Below are 17,003 nucleotides of genomic sequence, written 5' to 3'. Positions count from 1 at the left end.
AAATTTATAAAAAATTATAAAAATATATTTTAATTTTTATTTAAAAATTTGAGAGCTGTATCCTTTATCCATCAGCCCTTGTGAATATGAATCATTTGCGCTCAGAGATACATAAAATAAAATACAAATGATAATTATGGTAAAAAAACAAAAACAAAAATGGTAACGTATCTACGTTCAAAGAGATTACAAGGAATAGCTACATGTGATTGTATTATGCTCTAAAATGAGGTTCGAACTATATAATTGAAAATCCATTAAAAAATAAGTACAAAATATTAAAGTGATATGTTCGTTCATCTCGCAAATGATTTTAAAAGAAACTGATAAAAGAAAACGATATGTTGGGAGAAATAACTTTATCACGTGTTAAATTTTTTTCTTAAAGAAAATACTTTTTATTAATTTTAATATTAAAAAGAATACCATCGAAAATTTAATTAAAACAAATGTAGGAAGTGAGTCAGGAGTTGGATGCGATTCTATTAAATTAGCACGTGGAGGTTCAGAAAGCAGTGTTGCGAAGCCAAGTTGGGTGCTTTTACTTCTTTAATTATATCAGTCTTTATTCATAGGCTGCTTATGACAGTATTAAGGTTTCGTGTAACAAGGTGTAGAATAAATGATTTATTAATGGATCTAAATTTACATATAAGAAATTATTCCCATAAATTTTTTAAAAGTACGTTTTAAGATAAGTATTTTAATACTCACATCCTATATATCTACTTAATGTTAAATATTTATCAAATTTAAAATAAAATAAAATAATTTCACTCATAATATTTATAAATTATGTTTATAACTTAAAAATTGTATATTATGGTTGAGGTTTGTGTTGTCGTGACATTGTTTTACCTTCTATTATCTTTGTCTTTAAAGAGTAATTAATCGTCCATCTTTCAAACCATCTTTGTCTACAAATTTATGAATTATTTATAACCTTGTTACGTTAAATTTAAATTTTGAAAAACTATTCTATTTGTTGTATTCAAGCATTAAACGCATATTATGTCTTGAAATTAATTTTTTTATTATATTATATTTAGATTTAGTTAAATATAGTGCTATTATATTTTTATAATTAAGCCTTTTATTTAACTACATAGATATTAGTCTAACTATAATTATTTAGATATTAAATTATTTTTAAAATTAACTGTTAAATTAAAATTTTTAATCACATTAATTATATTTACAAATTTTTAAATTAATTTAAAATCATTTAATGTTTTATTTATACGCATCAAATTTAAGGAGTATAGGTGTTTAAAATATATAACATTAAAGACTTTTTTATTGGAATCTTGTACTTGTTTAACTTTATAAAAAAGAAATAAATAATGCATGTAAAATATAATTATAATATAATTTTTATATTAAGTTATCGCTGACGTATAAGAGATCGTAACTTGTAATTTGATCAACCCCTGACAACATTATAGAATAAATATTAAAAGAGTAAGAGAATATAAAAAGGTTGAAAGTAAATTATGGTTCTAAATGATTTAGGGGGATCTTGAGATAATGAAACATAGGGGAAGATTTTCATCATGGAGACAAGGGAAAGAGTCTCAAAAAGTTTGCGAGCACTTCCATTCGGAAAACAACATTTCGTGTCTGGACTCACTACTTACCATACACGGGATGCTTGGGTTTAAGGAAATAAAAAATTGTTCTTGCAAATTTCACAAGCTTGTACCTCAATTTTAACAAATTCGTGAAAAAATAATAAAAATTATTATATAATATTTGGTGATATAATAATAGAAGCGTGCACAGTGCATGGACGGAGCACCGCCGGAAAGGGAAGCAATTAATGCACAAAATTCACGATTCGTCCAAGTCCTAGTAGTCTCCATTTTTCGGGTCAATAAAAAGACCGCGCTCTTCAATGGTCAGCACCCACATATTCTGCCATTCAATTTCTCTCTATAAATAACAACACTCCTTCCCCTCATTGCATCATCAAAGTACCCACTCACCAACCAGCAGCACGAAAGAGCCAAGAAATACCCACTTCTCTTGATCTCTCTAATTCTTTCTAATTTCTCCAACAAAGCAGAAAACTCACCAAATCTTCATTCGCTCTAAAAATGGCATCTTCCACGCTGTCCTCTCCAATCTTTCGTCTAGAATTTCCCTCTACCAGAAAACCCTCTCCATCACTCTCCCTTCCCCCAGTCAGAGCCTCCGTCTCCGAAAAACCCTCCCTCTCCGTACCGGCAGTGTCGGTGACAGCGCCGGAGCCCAGCAAGCTGCCGATCCGCAAAATCCCCGGTGATTGCGGGTTTCCGGTCATCGGTCCTTTCATGGACCGTCAAGACTATTTCTACAAGCAAGGCCGCGACGAGTACTTCAAATCCCGAATCCAGAAGTACCACTCGACGGTGTTCCGCACCAACATGCCACCTGGACCCTTCATTGCTCTAAACCCAAACGTCGTCGTTTTGCTGGACGGCAAGAGCTTCCCCGTTCTCTTCGACGTGACCAAGGTTGAAAAGAAAGACGTCTTCACCGGAACCTTCATGCCTTCCACCGAACTAACCGGTGGCTACAGGGTCCTCTCCTACCTCGACCCTTCAGAACCCAAACACGCGCTTCTCAAGCGTTTGATGTTCTTCCTCCTCAAGTCCCGTCGCGACCACGTGATTCCCGAGTTCCACGCCAGCTACACCCAACTCTTCCAAACCCTTGAGAACGACCTCGCCGCCAAGGGCAAAGCCAGCTTCGGCGACGCCAACGACCAAGCCGCGTTTAACTTCCTGGCTCGCTCTCTCTTCGGCTCAAACCCCACCGACTCCAAGCTCGGCCTCGACGGCCCAAAACTGGTTCAGAAATGGGTTCTGTTTCAACTCGGCCCAATTCTCCGATTGGGATTCCCCCAGTTCATCGAGGAGTCCACGATCCGCTTGTTCCGTCTCCCTTCGGCTCTCATAAAAAAAGACTACCAGCGCCTCTACGAATTCTTCTACGAGTCTTCGGGCTTCGTCCTCGACGAAGCCGAGCGATTAGGTGTTTCGCGTGACGAGGCTTGCCACAACCTCTTATTCGCCACGTGCTTTAATTCCTTCGGGGGAATGAAGATCTTTTTCCCCAACGTGATTAAATGGATCGGGCGCGCCGGAGTAAAGCTCCACGCGCAGCTCGCGAGTGAGATCAGGTCCGCGGTGAGAGCCGCCGGTGGTGAGGTCACCATGGCGGCGATGGAGCAGATGCCGCTGATGAAGTCGGTGGTGTACGAAGCGTTCAGGATCGACCCTCCGGTGCCGTTGCAGTTCGGGAGGGCAAAGAGGGACATGGTTATTGAGAGCCACGAACACGCGTTTCAGGTGAAAGAAGGGGAAATGCTGTTTGGGTACCAACCTTTTGCAACGAAGGATCCTAAGATCTTCGAGAGGGCCGAGGAATTTGTCGGGGACAGGTTCGTGGGCGAGGAAGGGGAGAAGCTCCTGAAGCATGTGCTGTGGTCGAATGGGCCTGAAACTGAGTCTCCAACAGTAGGGAACAAGCAATGCGCTGGGAAGGATTTTGTTATGTTGGTTTCTCGGCTTCTCATTGTGGAACTGTTTCTGCGTTACGATTCGTTTGAGATTCAAGTGGGATCTTCGCCCTTGGGTTCTAACGTTACCCTCACCTCGCTAAAGAGATCAAGCTTTTAGTTTTTTTTTTTTTTTTTTTTGGATCAGTTAGGACAGTTATATATATTATTGTTTATACTATTACCTGTGATTTTGGGAGCTGGACTTTAATTAGTGTGGTCTAGGAGGTAGCTTTTTGGTGGGGGCATCATGCACTCCACTGAAGTAGTGGAAGCTACTTGGAGTCTAGGATGCAATGCTGGTGTTGCTACCATTCATAATGTGCTCTCCCTCATTCAACAGTGATGAAGATAATGTTGGGTGGGGCTCTCCCTGCCCTGTGTTGATGGGACTTTGAACAAATTGTATTATACGGAATTATTTTCTAAAATATCTTTTGTGGAATAGCATGCTATTATTATACTTGCTTTTTCTCCTTTGCCACATGGTCTATTAGTGTTATTGAAAAAAAATAATTGAGATAACATATTTAATTCCTTTTTTTTTTTAAATTAGAATGCTATTTTAGAAATGGTAAAAGAAATCTTGCCAAAGATAAATTTTAATTCAATTATATACTTTATTCAAATGATAAAGATGTGGTGACCCGTAAAATACAGGTAGAGAAGTTATATGTTACTCAACGCTCAATTAAATATTATAGTTTCTCTAATAGTTAGACTCAAAAAATAACTAATGGTAGATTGTACTTATTTTTCTTATAGGTGGTATGGACTACAATAACATCTCTAAAACCTTCATAGTCAAGTAGTTTAGACAATCTTACCAACATAAATGTTGAAACTTTTCATCATTTATAATAGGTAAACTTACAAAACAACGTATAACTATTATTTACTTTTACTTGCAAAACAAAGTAGTGTCATTATTTTTCAGGCAGTAAGTGAACATAATATATATGAAGTAACTAATGGTTGTGAGATTTTTCAGAAGCCATAATCTTTCACATTTAAATCTTATAATTTAGGTAAACTCAAAACTTAACTTTACAATTAGTTTGAGTCAAATTTGTATTCTTTAACTCAATTCACACTCTTTAAGTGTTTTTTAATTTGTTAGGCCCATTTTATTATAAATTAACTGTCGCATAATAATATTGCCTCTAGAATCACCAACATTATCATCTTTTTAGTAAAACAATCTATGATATTTTGCATAATTTCAATAAAGTTACATGCTTTAAACTCATATACAAATTGAAGATTAAATATATCTTCAGTTGTAACTTGTTTAGTTTTTTTTGTAAACTTTATCTTCAATGTCATTGCTTATACAATTATCAACTAAAATAACATCTTTTTTTTCAATGTTCTTACTAATATTATTGTTAGTAAAAGTTAAATTAAAATTTGTTTTATCATCCAAATTAATATAATTTTCATCATTATTTTTTATTTTTAATAATATACAAAGATATTAGTCACGATAGTATAACATATTATATTTCAAATCAAAACAAATAAATTCTGATTAATAATAAAACAAATAAACTTTAAGGTGAGTGAGAAAATATATCAATGTATTTCTAGAAAATTGGACAAGTACAAATTAGAAACATAGAAAGGTCATAAAGCAAAGTGTAAAAGTGTAATAATATTACTTTAAAATATGATACAAATACGATCGATGTATAACTGTATGCAACTCACTAACTCTACTACTTTAGCACAAAACTTGCATTTTAAAACTAACTTTCATAATCTACACTCAAATAAATGAGCAATCTTTATTGATTGAATTATCAAGTTAAGAAAATGTAGAAGACAATGTTTTAAGATTCAATTCCACCATGGGACAATTTTCTTGCAGAAGAGTAGTAGCAAGATCTTGAAAATTTTGTGCTTGCTAATTGAAGCTTTTTTTTTTTTTTTTCTTAAGAGTAAGATATATTGAATGAATCTTTTTTATGTAACCTATTTGTCTTTGTAGAATAATCAATCTCCTAATTAGTTGAAGTAATTTTAAATTAATAATTTGCTATAAAATAGTTTGTTGCTCTTAAGCATAGGTTGAACTCTAATCAAGTTTTGTCTCAAATAGCATTGAAAAGATTCCGAAAATAATAGTATAACATATTACATTATATTACTCACAAAAATATATTGATCACAATAATATAACATATTACATTACTTATCACGTGTGTCATTCAACTCCCTGATTCTTTATTTAGGAGTAATGTATTTGGTGTTTTTACGCTTGCTATTCATTTTAGGTTCTAATTTTAGAATATATAAAACTCTCTTAACCCTTTAATGTAGAATAAATTCTACATTATGATTGATAATAATAAGCTAAAAGAGTATGAGTGACTCAAATATTTTGTATGTTTTATATTTGTCAACAATTAATTTAGACATTACTCTTGCAAGGAAAACTATGCTCTGAAAGGAGGTTTTCCACCCTTTTTGTTAAAATTAGCATGCACATACCAACGTAATTCCATGTTACAGTGTGAATAAAATTTTCTTTTATAATATCTTATGAAATGCTTAATAGAAAGAAAATAACTTGGACTACCCTAAAGAATGTTGATAATTTCTAATTTTGCTTGTGATATATGCAAGTTTTAAGAAAAGTTCAGTAATCTTAATCTCCAGAATAGATTCATGTATTTATTTTATTGATAATAAACATATTAAAATTAAGAATGATAACATAAATTCATATCAATCTTATCTTGATTCTTAGAATAGATTATGAATTAATCAACGATTAAAATAGAAAAATATCTTTAAAAAAGTTATAGTGGGAAGAAAATAAAACTGATTGGAGAAAAGAAAACTTTTTGGCACATTAACAACTATGGTGAATGGAGATGAAGTAGGTGAAGGTGAAAATATAGTTTATAATTTTAAATTTGATTTGAGATTTGAGGAGGAAAAGTTAATGAATAATATTAATTTTTAAATGTTAAATTAAAAAATTATTTAATAATAATTATTCAATTTTTAAAGAATTAATGAGTAATTTTTTTTAATTCTTTAAATATAAAATTAAATTTAATACACTTGCGGAGGATATTAAACACCCCTTCAATAGGTTGGTAGATTTTACCTTTGAGAAATTAATTAAATTTGTACTTTTTTTTATAGGTAAAACATATATTATTAGAGATAGTTCAAGGGAAACTCAAAACTCATATACACAGAAAAAAATTACTAACTCAGAGAAATAAAAAGTAAAAATATACTTATACAAAGTTAAGACGGATGTAATTTCGTGGGTTCAAATACCAATCAGCTAATAAAATAGCTTCTCCCTTACTAATAAGTAATAGCCATTTCCAGGACCTCATAATAATAGAATCTAGAATTTCCCTCTAATCCAAAATACCATTGAAAAATACAATTTTATTTATATGTAACCACAAAGATCACACTATACTTAGCCAAACAATTAATAAACATATCCTTCTCTTTTACTACAGCCAACACCAATCCAAGAAAGCAAGTGAGTCGATATATCTGAAGGCAAAACCAGTGAGAATCCAAGCCAACGCGCAGTAAAGTACCTGATTTGAGATGAAACTGAACACATTAAAAATAAATAAGTTGGAAGTTCCTCCAAATTATGATAGAAGTAACAAGTTATATCATCAATTTGAACACCTCGATAAATCAGCAAACCCTTACAAGGAAGTGCATTCAGCAAGAATTGCCAAGAAAATACCAGACACTTAAGAGGGACCTTTCCTCTCCATAGCCTTTGCAAAACATCTGCCGTACACTGATTTACACTATTAGGACCACCAAAAAGTTCAAATAGCCATGAATACGCAGATTGTACTGAATGAAAAATCTGTCCTCCATATCCATTTATCTTCTTGTAGTAACTTAATAGAAACTCCATCCACAAACTCTAACAAAAGATTAAAGCTTAAGATCTCTTGAAAGAGTCCTTTTTGCCAACTAACATCCCAAACCCACTTAGTGTCATCATGAAAACCATTCTCCAATACACATGATTCAACATTCCTCGCCACCACAAACAATCGCAAAAATACTTCACACAATCGCACCCCACCTACTCACTTATCTCTCCAAAAAATTTGTACTTAATGGTCAGTTTTTATTATAGCCGCCTTTATAGGTTGCAATTGATTAAGGAAACTCGTTTATGAATAGGATCTGTAACTTTCTTTTGTGAATTGATTTGTTTTAGGAATAGATATTAGAAATTGGTATGGTTTGCTAATAATCAATTTGAGCTTTGGATTTCCTTCTTTCAAATTGGTTGGCTAAGTGATCCGTGACTCAATTTTATTCAAAGAGTGTTAATACTTAAAGGAATTAATATTGACTAATTTAGAGGATTTACCCATCAAATCTGAGGAATATAATCAAAGAGAAAGATGATATACATAGAGGAATTGACGAAGTCAAAATTTTGGAACTTGTACTTAAGGTCGGAAAAATTCCCTAATTTCTATAATGATTTAGTTTTGTCTTTAATTTAGCATTTAGCATAACTTTTGCATTCTTTTACCTTAACAGTGAAGCTACCTTTATTCTAAATTCAATTTGTCTAAATATTTCAACGTAGTGGAATAATGCTTGGAATCTTTTAATCGTACTGGGAATAACATATGTTTACTTACTCTATATTACTTGTATAAATCGATATACCTACTTAACAAATATTATGCAAAGCGAAGAAAATGCAACCCGTTTCGCGATGAAATAATAAATAAATAAATATAAAATTTAAAGAAAAATATAATAGTTTATGAGCATAATAAAATTTCATCTTATTTTATCTTTTTTTTCCCTATATCTTATTTTTACCTTTAATGTATACTAAAATAACACATTAGACAAGTTGTATTATCTTATTTATTTTTAATTCAGGTACTCACATAATAAAATATACATTAAAAAGAATGATAAGGCAAGACTATAAAATCGACTTATAATATTTTATATTAGTTAATAAATATTAGAAATAAGATACGATAGGAAAAGATATCCTATATTATTCTCTTATCTTATCCATTACCCAAGTTCTTAATATTTTAAAAGTTGACATTGAATTGGAAAAAAAATAATTCAAACATTACATACAGAAGTTAATAAGGTAAATAATTTAATATTTTATTCATAGTATATATACGTGAGGGTCTCGTGTATCAGTCCTTGTAACTTGAAATTGGATTTATATAAGTACTTAAGAATTAAAAGAAAAAAGAAGAAGAAAGTGCAAACCATCAAGCCACGGTCAACAAGTGAAAGGTACTTAAATCCCTTGAGCTTACAATCTTGGATTTAATCACAGAATTTATGTTTATGAAAAAGAACGTCATTGAAGAGGGTCTCGCTTTTGTAGTTGAACATACGTTGAAACATTATTCTATTAAGTGAAAGAATACTTTGAAAAACTGAAAAATTACGTGGCGATAAAATCAGATATGAAAACAACGAAAGGGCAAATCCTTCTTAAGGCAATGGACAATACTGCCCAGAATAGGGATAGCAATTACTAAGGGTAAAATTGTGTGGGTTGAGTTAGGTTAGACATTTTAAGGTTTGAACTTGACTTTTCTTTCTTCTAAATCTAATGCTGTAATTTATCTTATTTATTTATTATAGACTCTTTGTTTAATATACCCTTTTAAATCCAAATTTAGCCTAGATAAGAAACCTATTTTATTATTATAAGAATTTTTAAGCAGGCCAACAAAACTACTAATAAAAATATTAGTGAGGCCAAGCCTTTTCATTGGTCAAATGATGCAAGTCTTTAAAAGTATCAACAACAATATAATTTTTTAAAATATATTTTGGTAAAAATTTAATATAATAGTAATAGTAGTAACTAATCTTTAATATCTACAAGAATATAATCTCAAAATGTTGTAGTGAAAATTTAATACAATAACTAATTACGAAGCTTATTTGCAATTTAACTTAAACTAAAATGTATAATCACCAAATGTTTTTTTATTTTTTTTTGGTCAACAAGGACTATTATTTATGTATAAATTATTAAATTTAAAACTGACCATACCCGGTTGGTTCCATATCTACTTCTTTCCTCCGTATAAATTATAATTCCTTTTATGATGTCAACAAGCAAATAAAAATCTATAGTACATAACTAGCACGATCATTTGTGGGGTTTCTCACTTCAATAAAATAAAAGGTACGTCGTTTAAATATTCACTTCTGAAAATCTGAAACTAATTTATTCAATTAGTTGTCATTATCATTATTTATTTATTTATTTTTAAATATACTTTTTCACACATCACCCATTAAAAGATCTATATTATTCAACGTGCACAATAAAACATGAAGTTGAAGAGAATTTTTCAATGGGTGTGGAAGAGAATTTTGGTGGACTATAAATTTTGTTTGTTAAGGACAAAAAATCAATGTTGAGAAATATATGGGCAGAAACAAAAATCACTCTTTCCAGTCCATTACAAAGAGAATTGTGAGAAGTTAGTATCTTAAACAAGTAAAAAGGTTTTGCTAGTACTATAGCTTTATCTATTACAACATGTTCTATCAGGTGTTAGTGGGATAAAAGACCTCATCCATCGAGAAGTCATGGCCCAAGCTCCCCATTCATTGTTGGAGTTGTATCTCTACGAGCAACTATCTGACGAAAAGGTTAGTTTGGGCCTTTCGGGCTTCTCGTCCAAGCTCAACTACCAAGCCTCCCGTTACGTCCCTAACTTCTCTTGCTTATCCTGTCACCCCTTCATCCTCTGCCCTGCTTCTCCCTAAACCTATCTCTAAACCTTTATTATCTCTAGTCAAACGCATTTTTATGCTTTACATGTGATGACTAAGTATTTTTGGAATCATCATTGTCCTATTGCTTTCGTTGATCTAAATGACTCAAGTTCTAATATTTTTATCAAAATTTCTCTTTAAGATGAGTTAGTTCTTAAAGATGAATGGTGGCATGTTTTTTAATCATTTGCATAATAGATGTAAATAATCATGGCAAGAGTATTAATTATTTTAATAAGTATAGAAAATTTTTTGTTCGCTTGAAAGTTAAGTAATTAGTCAATAATATTTCTTTAAATTTTTAGTTACTTTTACGCTTGAATAAATAATGTCACAAATGTTGAATGATGCAACGTAATACAAAACAAATTAAGAATACCACAAACAAGTTTAGCACTAAACAACACATCAACACAATATAGATATGAATTCTCTAAATGTCACTTCATATCTATTTTAATGCCCTTACAAGTATTGCATGATCATTAATTATAAGTAAAATCTATGGTACCTTAAAAATTTTCAGGGTATTGTATAGAAAAAATTTTAACCAATAATATTTAAATACGTATTCAAGTAATAAATTTATTTAATAATAAATTATTATATAATTTTTATTTTATTTATCAATTAGTCCTCAATAATTATTATTAATTAAAAAAATAAAACTTAAGTTTATGTTCTAATAGGTGCTTCATCTTCTTGCTTTGTTCTGTGTTTCAACCCTTTGTCTCACGTCTTTCTCCATCATCGAGGTTGGTCTCAGTTATGCTTCAACTTCTTGCCTTAACCTCATTGTTAGTCTTGGTCTCTTTACATCACTTTACTTTGCTAGTGAGGTCAGTCTGTTTCCTACCCACTGTGTTACTTCTCATTGCTTTGTATTTTCTCCCATCTTCGTCAGAAATCCCAAGCTTTTGTTAGCTTTATTCGTTTTATTTTCTCTTTTGATTGTGGTTCATTACTTCTTTCTTTCTTTTGTTTGCAGGTGTTTGAGGTTACTCGAATTTGTTTTTATATGTGTTCACTATCATGCTTGAGGTAGGATTTACTTTCTTGATCTACTTTGAATATTGTGATGTTAGATCAGTAATGTTTCTGATCTGAAAGTTGCCATAACTTCATTTTTCATTTGTCCTTTTTTGAAGGTTATTAAGAAAAGAGTTTTGGCAGTTTTATCATTATGAAGTTACCAAGAAATATCAAGGCTGCGATTACAATGGTTTAACTGGTGTTTCTTGTTACTTGTTGAGTGGTAGACTGGTCAAGAAAAATTATGTTATTATGATATTGTCCTTGTTTTTTCTTCTCTCAATTTCATGGAGCAGTATTGTTGATTTTGTTTGAACTTCTATTTTAATTTGAATTTCTTTGTGCCAAGAATAGCCATGGATCACCAAAAGGTAAAATTTTATGGTTAATATAGTAGAATAGGTACTAAGATCCATGATCCTTCACTTCCCTTGACTGTTATTAGTATCGTCTAGAATTAATAACGTTCTATACAAAAACTGTATAGATTAGACTTAGACTCAATCATATCCAAATTCCAATGCTAATAATATATGGGAACTTGTATAATACTTGATTTTGTTATTATTTAGGGGTATTTGCCACAATGATATCGAAATCATCAGGAGTCTTCCACATGTTTGGGTCACGTTTCTTGAGGCCAGATGAAAAAGTTTTCAGTTGGCTTTACTCTCTTATTGTCATCCTCCACTAATATGAAAGTGCATGATTTTTTAAATCATGATGCTTAAGTTACCCAAAACAATTATTTGAGCTGTTTTTTCTCTATCAATTTCTTATCTTACATTGCAGCTCACAGGAAAAAAAATAAAAGTTAGTGCTTTATTTGATTATTTATTTTTTGTGTGAATATGTGTGTATGTAAGTATGCCAAGGAATATGAAGTTTGTGGGGGCTTGAAAGCATGTCTATCCTCGTTAAAAAAATGTTCTATTTCTTAAGAATATGTAAGAAATTAAGAATAATGATGATATTATTTAGGTGTCATTTTATTTTATATATTTGACATGAAAGTGTAGAAAATTTACTTTATTACAATGCATTATTTATTTGAATTAGTAATTAATAGTTAATTTAATTGAGTTATTATGACTGATTTAAATTTCATTTTTAATTTCATTCTGATTTTTGACAAAGAGTACAAGGTCTTTTTTTTTTTTTGGTTCTTGAGGCTGTTGTGTGAATATTTGCACAAGAGTATAAGAGCTAATTACCTTCACTCTAATATATCTGATCAAATCTCATCTCTTTTTTTTCTATTTTATTTTATTTTACTTTTTTATATTTTCTATAATCTTTTCACATTCAAATTCATTAAATGAGTTTATAAAACATGATTAGCTATTTTGGAATTTTTGTTGCGAGATAAAGATACCCGATACACTATTTTCAAAAGGTTAATACTACAAAATCTAAAACTTTGCATTATATGTTTGTATTGCTTCAATTATTGTGAGGTAGTTTGTAAGAAAATTGACACTGATTGCAATTAATGATTCAAGAAAATGTAACAAAGATGAAGAAAGTTATGAGTTCAAGCAAGATAATTTATATCTTAATGAGTTGAGCTTTTTAGAGTATTTATTATTTGACATACTTAATTATTCTACCATATTAATTTTTTATATTATTTTTAACAGATTATATAAAATGGCCTCACTAAGTAAAGATGATTGTGTTAAGTTGAATAATGATGGTGATTGGAATGATGACAAATATTTTAATGATCTAGATCATGATAATTCTACTGGTGTGAAGGACATAAGTTATAATGACAAGCATTTTTGTGATGATACTTGCAAGAAAATAACAGAATTGACGATTAATGATATTTTAGGTCTTGAATTTGGTTCAGAAAAGGAAGCATATGATTTTTATGATAAGTATGCTCATTGTTTGAGTTTTGAGATAAGAAAATATGATGTTTATTGCGACCGAAAAGGTAATATTATCTCACGTCCATTACTTTGTAATAAAGTAGGCGAGAGACATAAGAAATGTCGTGAGGGGAAGGATAAAAGTACTAAAGAGCCTAACCTATCACTCGAGTGCACTATCAAGTCATGATGCGTGTTTATCTTTATCACCCACTAGTAAGTGCAAATTTGTAGTTTTTTTAGGGGATTTATAGCCATGAGTTAACGCTACTAAAATTTGTACACATGAAGTTAAGTCAACATATTCAGAGCCTGTTTTGACAACTTTTCTTCTTGAAATTGAACATGGATTTTCTAAAATGCTTAAATATGCTAAATTTTTAAAAGATATTTTGACCAATAAGAGGAAGATGAGAGCATATGAAATTATGAAGCTTACTGAGGAGTGCTTAAATATAGTCCTTAAAAAGCTTCTACCTAAGTTTAAGGACCCACGGAGTTTTACTATTCTTTGCACCATTGGAAAGACTCATATTGATAAGACCCTATGTGATTTACGAGCAAGTATTAATCTTATGCCTTATTCTATTTTCAGAAAGCTTAGAATGCATAAACCTAAGCCAACCTCTATGTCACTTCAGCTAGCAGATAAGTCAATCACATATCCTAAAGACGTAATAGAGAATGTACTTGTAAAAGTTTAAGAGTTTATATTTCCTACTGATTTTGTAGTGCTTGACATGGAGGAAGATGATGATGTCCCTATCATACTAGGGAGACCATTCTTAGCCACTGCAAGGGTCATCATAAACGTGCAAGAGGAAAAGCTCATATTGAGGCTAGATGATGAGGAAGTTGTATTTCAAGTTTTCAATTCTCTAAAGTAACCCTCTAGCCAAGAAACCTGCAACTTTATGAGCACTGTGGATGTTGATCCCCCTCCTATAAATTTTATAAAGCATGGAACTCCAAGTAGAGGACCAAGGAAGAAGCCATCTCAAAAGAAGAAAAGATAAAAGCTCAAATTATCAACTAATGAGCCTCCTGACTTAGAGCTTAAACTTTCTTCTCTTTATTTTGATTTTCCTCCTATGATTAATCTTTCTGGTGTGATAGGAGTTGTGGAGGAGAAACTGTTAAGAAAATAACTACATATCAAGGGAGTCACCTCTAAAACTCATGCATTTTTTCCACCATGATTGAGAAGGACGTAAGGCTTATGATGTAAAATAAGCGCTTACAGGAGGTAACCTGTGTTTTATTTTTTATTTTTATTTATTTTGTGTTCTTGTTTTTCAGAACGGGGTGATTTTTCTGTGTAATTTGTCTCACATTCAGGGAGTCCTTTTCTTTTTATTTCTCTTGTCCTCTTTATCTCTATTTTTTCTTCCTCTAAATATTGAGGACAATGTTTTGCTTTAAGTATGAGGGTGGTTTCATTATTACTTGTCTCATTACTTGCTCCCAAGTAACTTCTTGTGCTTCTATTTTGAGGAAATTTTGAAAAATTTATCCCAAAGAACTCAATTTTTTTTTAAAATAATAAGAACATGATTGAGTAATTTCTATTGAGTTTTGGAGTCATTAGGAAATTAAAAAATATAATTAATTGAGATATCTAGCTTTTTGCTCTAAATTAAACTTTAACCCACATATGTGAGTTTTGAGCCTTTATGGAGATTTGTTTTTCCTAAATTAATTAATGATACCCCATCTCTTCGTTACTTTATGTGATTGTCCCCTTGAGATTTATGCTTTAGAACTTAACTTGTAACCGATTTGAAATAACTCTTTTTGATTGCATGTTTTGAATATGATTGAGGCATATTTTGATTATTTCTCTTGCCTTCAGCATATTTGAGAAAAATATACAACTAGTTGCCCACTTTGAGTTTTATTGATTTTTTCTAATCCTTATTATTAAAATTATGAAATATTTTGTTGACTTTGGGTTTGTAACTGGAGCAATTAAGTTGTTAGATTGTTAGAATAATTATTCTCTATATCTCTTATGTGAAAATAAAAAGAAAAAAAAAGTAAAAAAAGTGTGTAAGTTGCAAAAGAAAAAAATAGTAAAAAGAAAAAGAGAAAAGGGTTAAATTTGAACGAAAGAAAAGGGGAGTAAAGAAAGTAAAAATATAAAAATCATTACTCCAAGAACTTCATTTATAAACCTAGGAGATATTTGTGATTGTTTTAATTAAGTTAACCCATTGTGTATTCTTTTCCTTCATTTTATCTTACCTTAATTATTATAACTTTTTAGCTACATTATAACCTATAAAAAACTTCATGGTTTTTAATTGCATTCAATTGACTTAGTGAAGAGTTAGTTTATCGTCAAACCTATGGTAGTATATTTCATCTTAGAGGGACTGAGCGTTCTCTATTTTTGTCCTTATACACTGAAAGAGAGAGAGAAAAAGAAAAAAGAGTAGAGTATCATAGTTTGATGATCGAGCAAGAAGATAAAGAATATAAAATTTTAAATGTCTTTTGATTACTTGAACTTAATAATATTACTGTTGTGTTCTTTGGTATCTCTATTATTTTGAATTTCTTATTTTGATGATATGTTTCAAATTATTACTTTATTCTTTAGCCATAACTTTTACTTAAGGGCAAACAAATCTTACGTATGAAGGGGTTGATAAATTCATATTTTGATATATTTTATTATGTTTATACACTTAAACTCTATTTTATACATATTTACACTAATTACGTTATTAATTGTTATAGTTTAGTTGGAAGTTATTATTAGTGTATTATGGAGATATTCTGAATAAAAATTAGATAATTTTAGTCCTTGGCAGTGCTATGTGAAGCTGGGTTTGAATTTTGAATTTAAAATTTAAACTTAGATATAAAGATTTGGAGCGATTCTGATTGTAGATAAAATCAATTTGAAAATATAGAGCTTAACCGACTGGAAACTCAGAGCACAGCCTATATAAAGAGACCTTATGCTCCACACTTGGAGACACTTCCACTTCTGTATACACCTTCTTCCTCTTCTTAGATTTAACCAAACTTATCTTTGAGAGTCATTGGAGACCACTAGCAAGGACGACAAACTTTCCCTTAGAGTCCAAGCAAGTGATTGAGTGCTTTCAGAGAACGAGAACTCTCTCCGTCTTTTACCTTCCTGAGTTTCTTTTGTTTGAGTTTTTCTTTATAGTTATGTGTTTATTTATCACGTTCTTCGTAATTTATTTTGTTATAAGTAACTAAACCCATAGTCAGGATTATGGCAGATCCTACTACAAACATTGTGTGATTTTTACTTTAATGTTGTTGATATTGATTTTTTCTTTAATATTTAATTTTTATTCTATTAGATTATATTGTCTATGTTAAGATTTGATCACCTTTAGCACTTCATAGTTAGTTGCATTGTAGGCGATCGTACCACATGTAATCAACTAAACTATAGGATAAAATGAGATAAGAGGCTAGATTAATCACATTTAATTCATTTCTTTCAGCCGTTATTGAATTAACAAATTCATAGAATTTTCATGCTTTCTCGACCAATTACCTTGCATGATCATTGGGGTGTTTGCTCAGACAAAAAGAATATTGACATTGCATAATCATTGGGTGTTAATAGAACTAATTATGAGTGGTTGACAAATATTTAGATATCAATATCAGGATTAAATTAATTAGAACATAAAGAAGTGTAGTTGATGAACCCATAAGTCTTAGGCTCATCTCATCTGATCTCTCTCATACATTGTATTACAGTT

The 17,003-nt window shown here is 30.7% G+C and overlaps 1 protein-coding gene across 1 annotated transcript; it reads left to right on the top strand.

Annotated features, from left to right (window-relative positions):
* The first annotated feature begins 1,790 nt into the window (after positions 1–1,790).
* LOC113846815 (allene oxide synthase 1, chloroplastic) lies at positions 1,791–4,002 on the top strand. The gene has a single exon (XM_027475476.1). The coding sequence runs from the start codon at positions 2,097–2,099 to the stop codon at positions 3,660–3,662; it is 1,566 nt and encodes a 521-aa protein (XP_027331277.1). The 5' UTR covers positions 1,791–2,096; the 3' UTR covers positions 3,663–4,002.
* Positions 4,003–17,003: the final 13,001 nt, after the last annotated feature.

Source organism: Abrus precatorius, unplaced genomic scaffold, assembly GCF_003935025.1.
Source record: "Abrus precatorius isolate BTA unplaced genomic scaffold, Abrus_2018 Scaffold8, whole genome shotgun sequence".
NCBI lineage: Eukaryota > Viridiplantae > Streptophyta > Magnoliopsida > Fabales > Fabaceae > Abrus > Abrus precatorius.
This window is presented reverse-complemented; position numbering and strand designations above follow the sequence as displayed.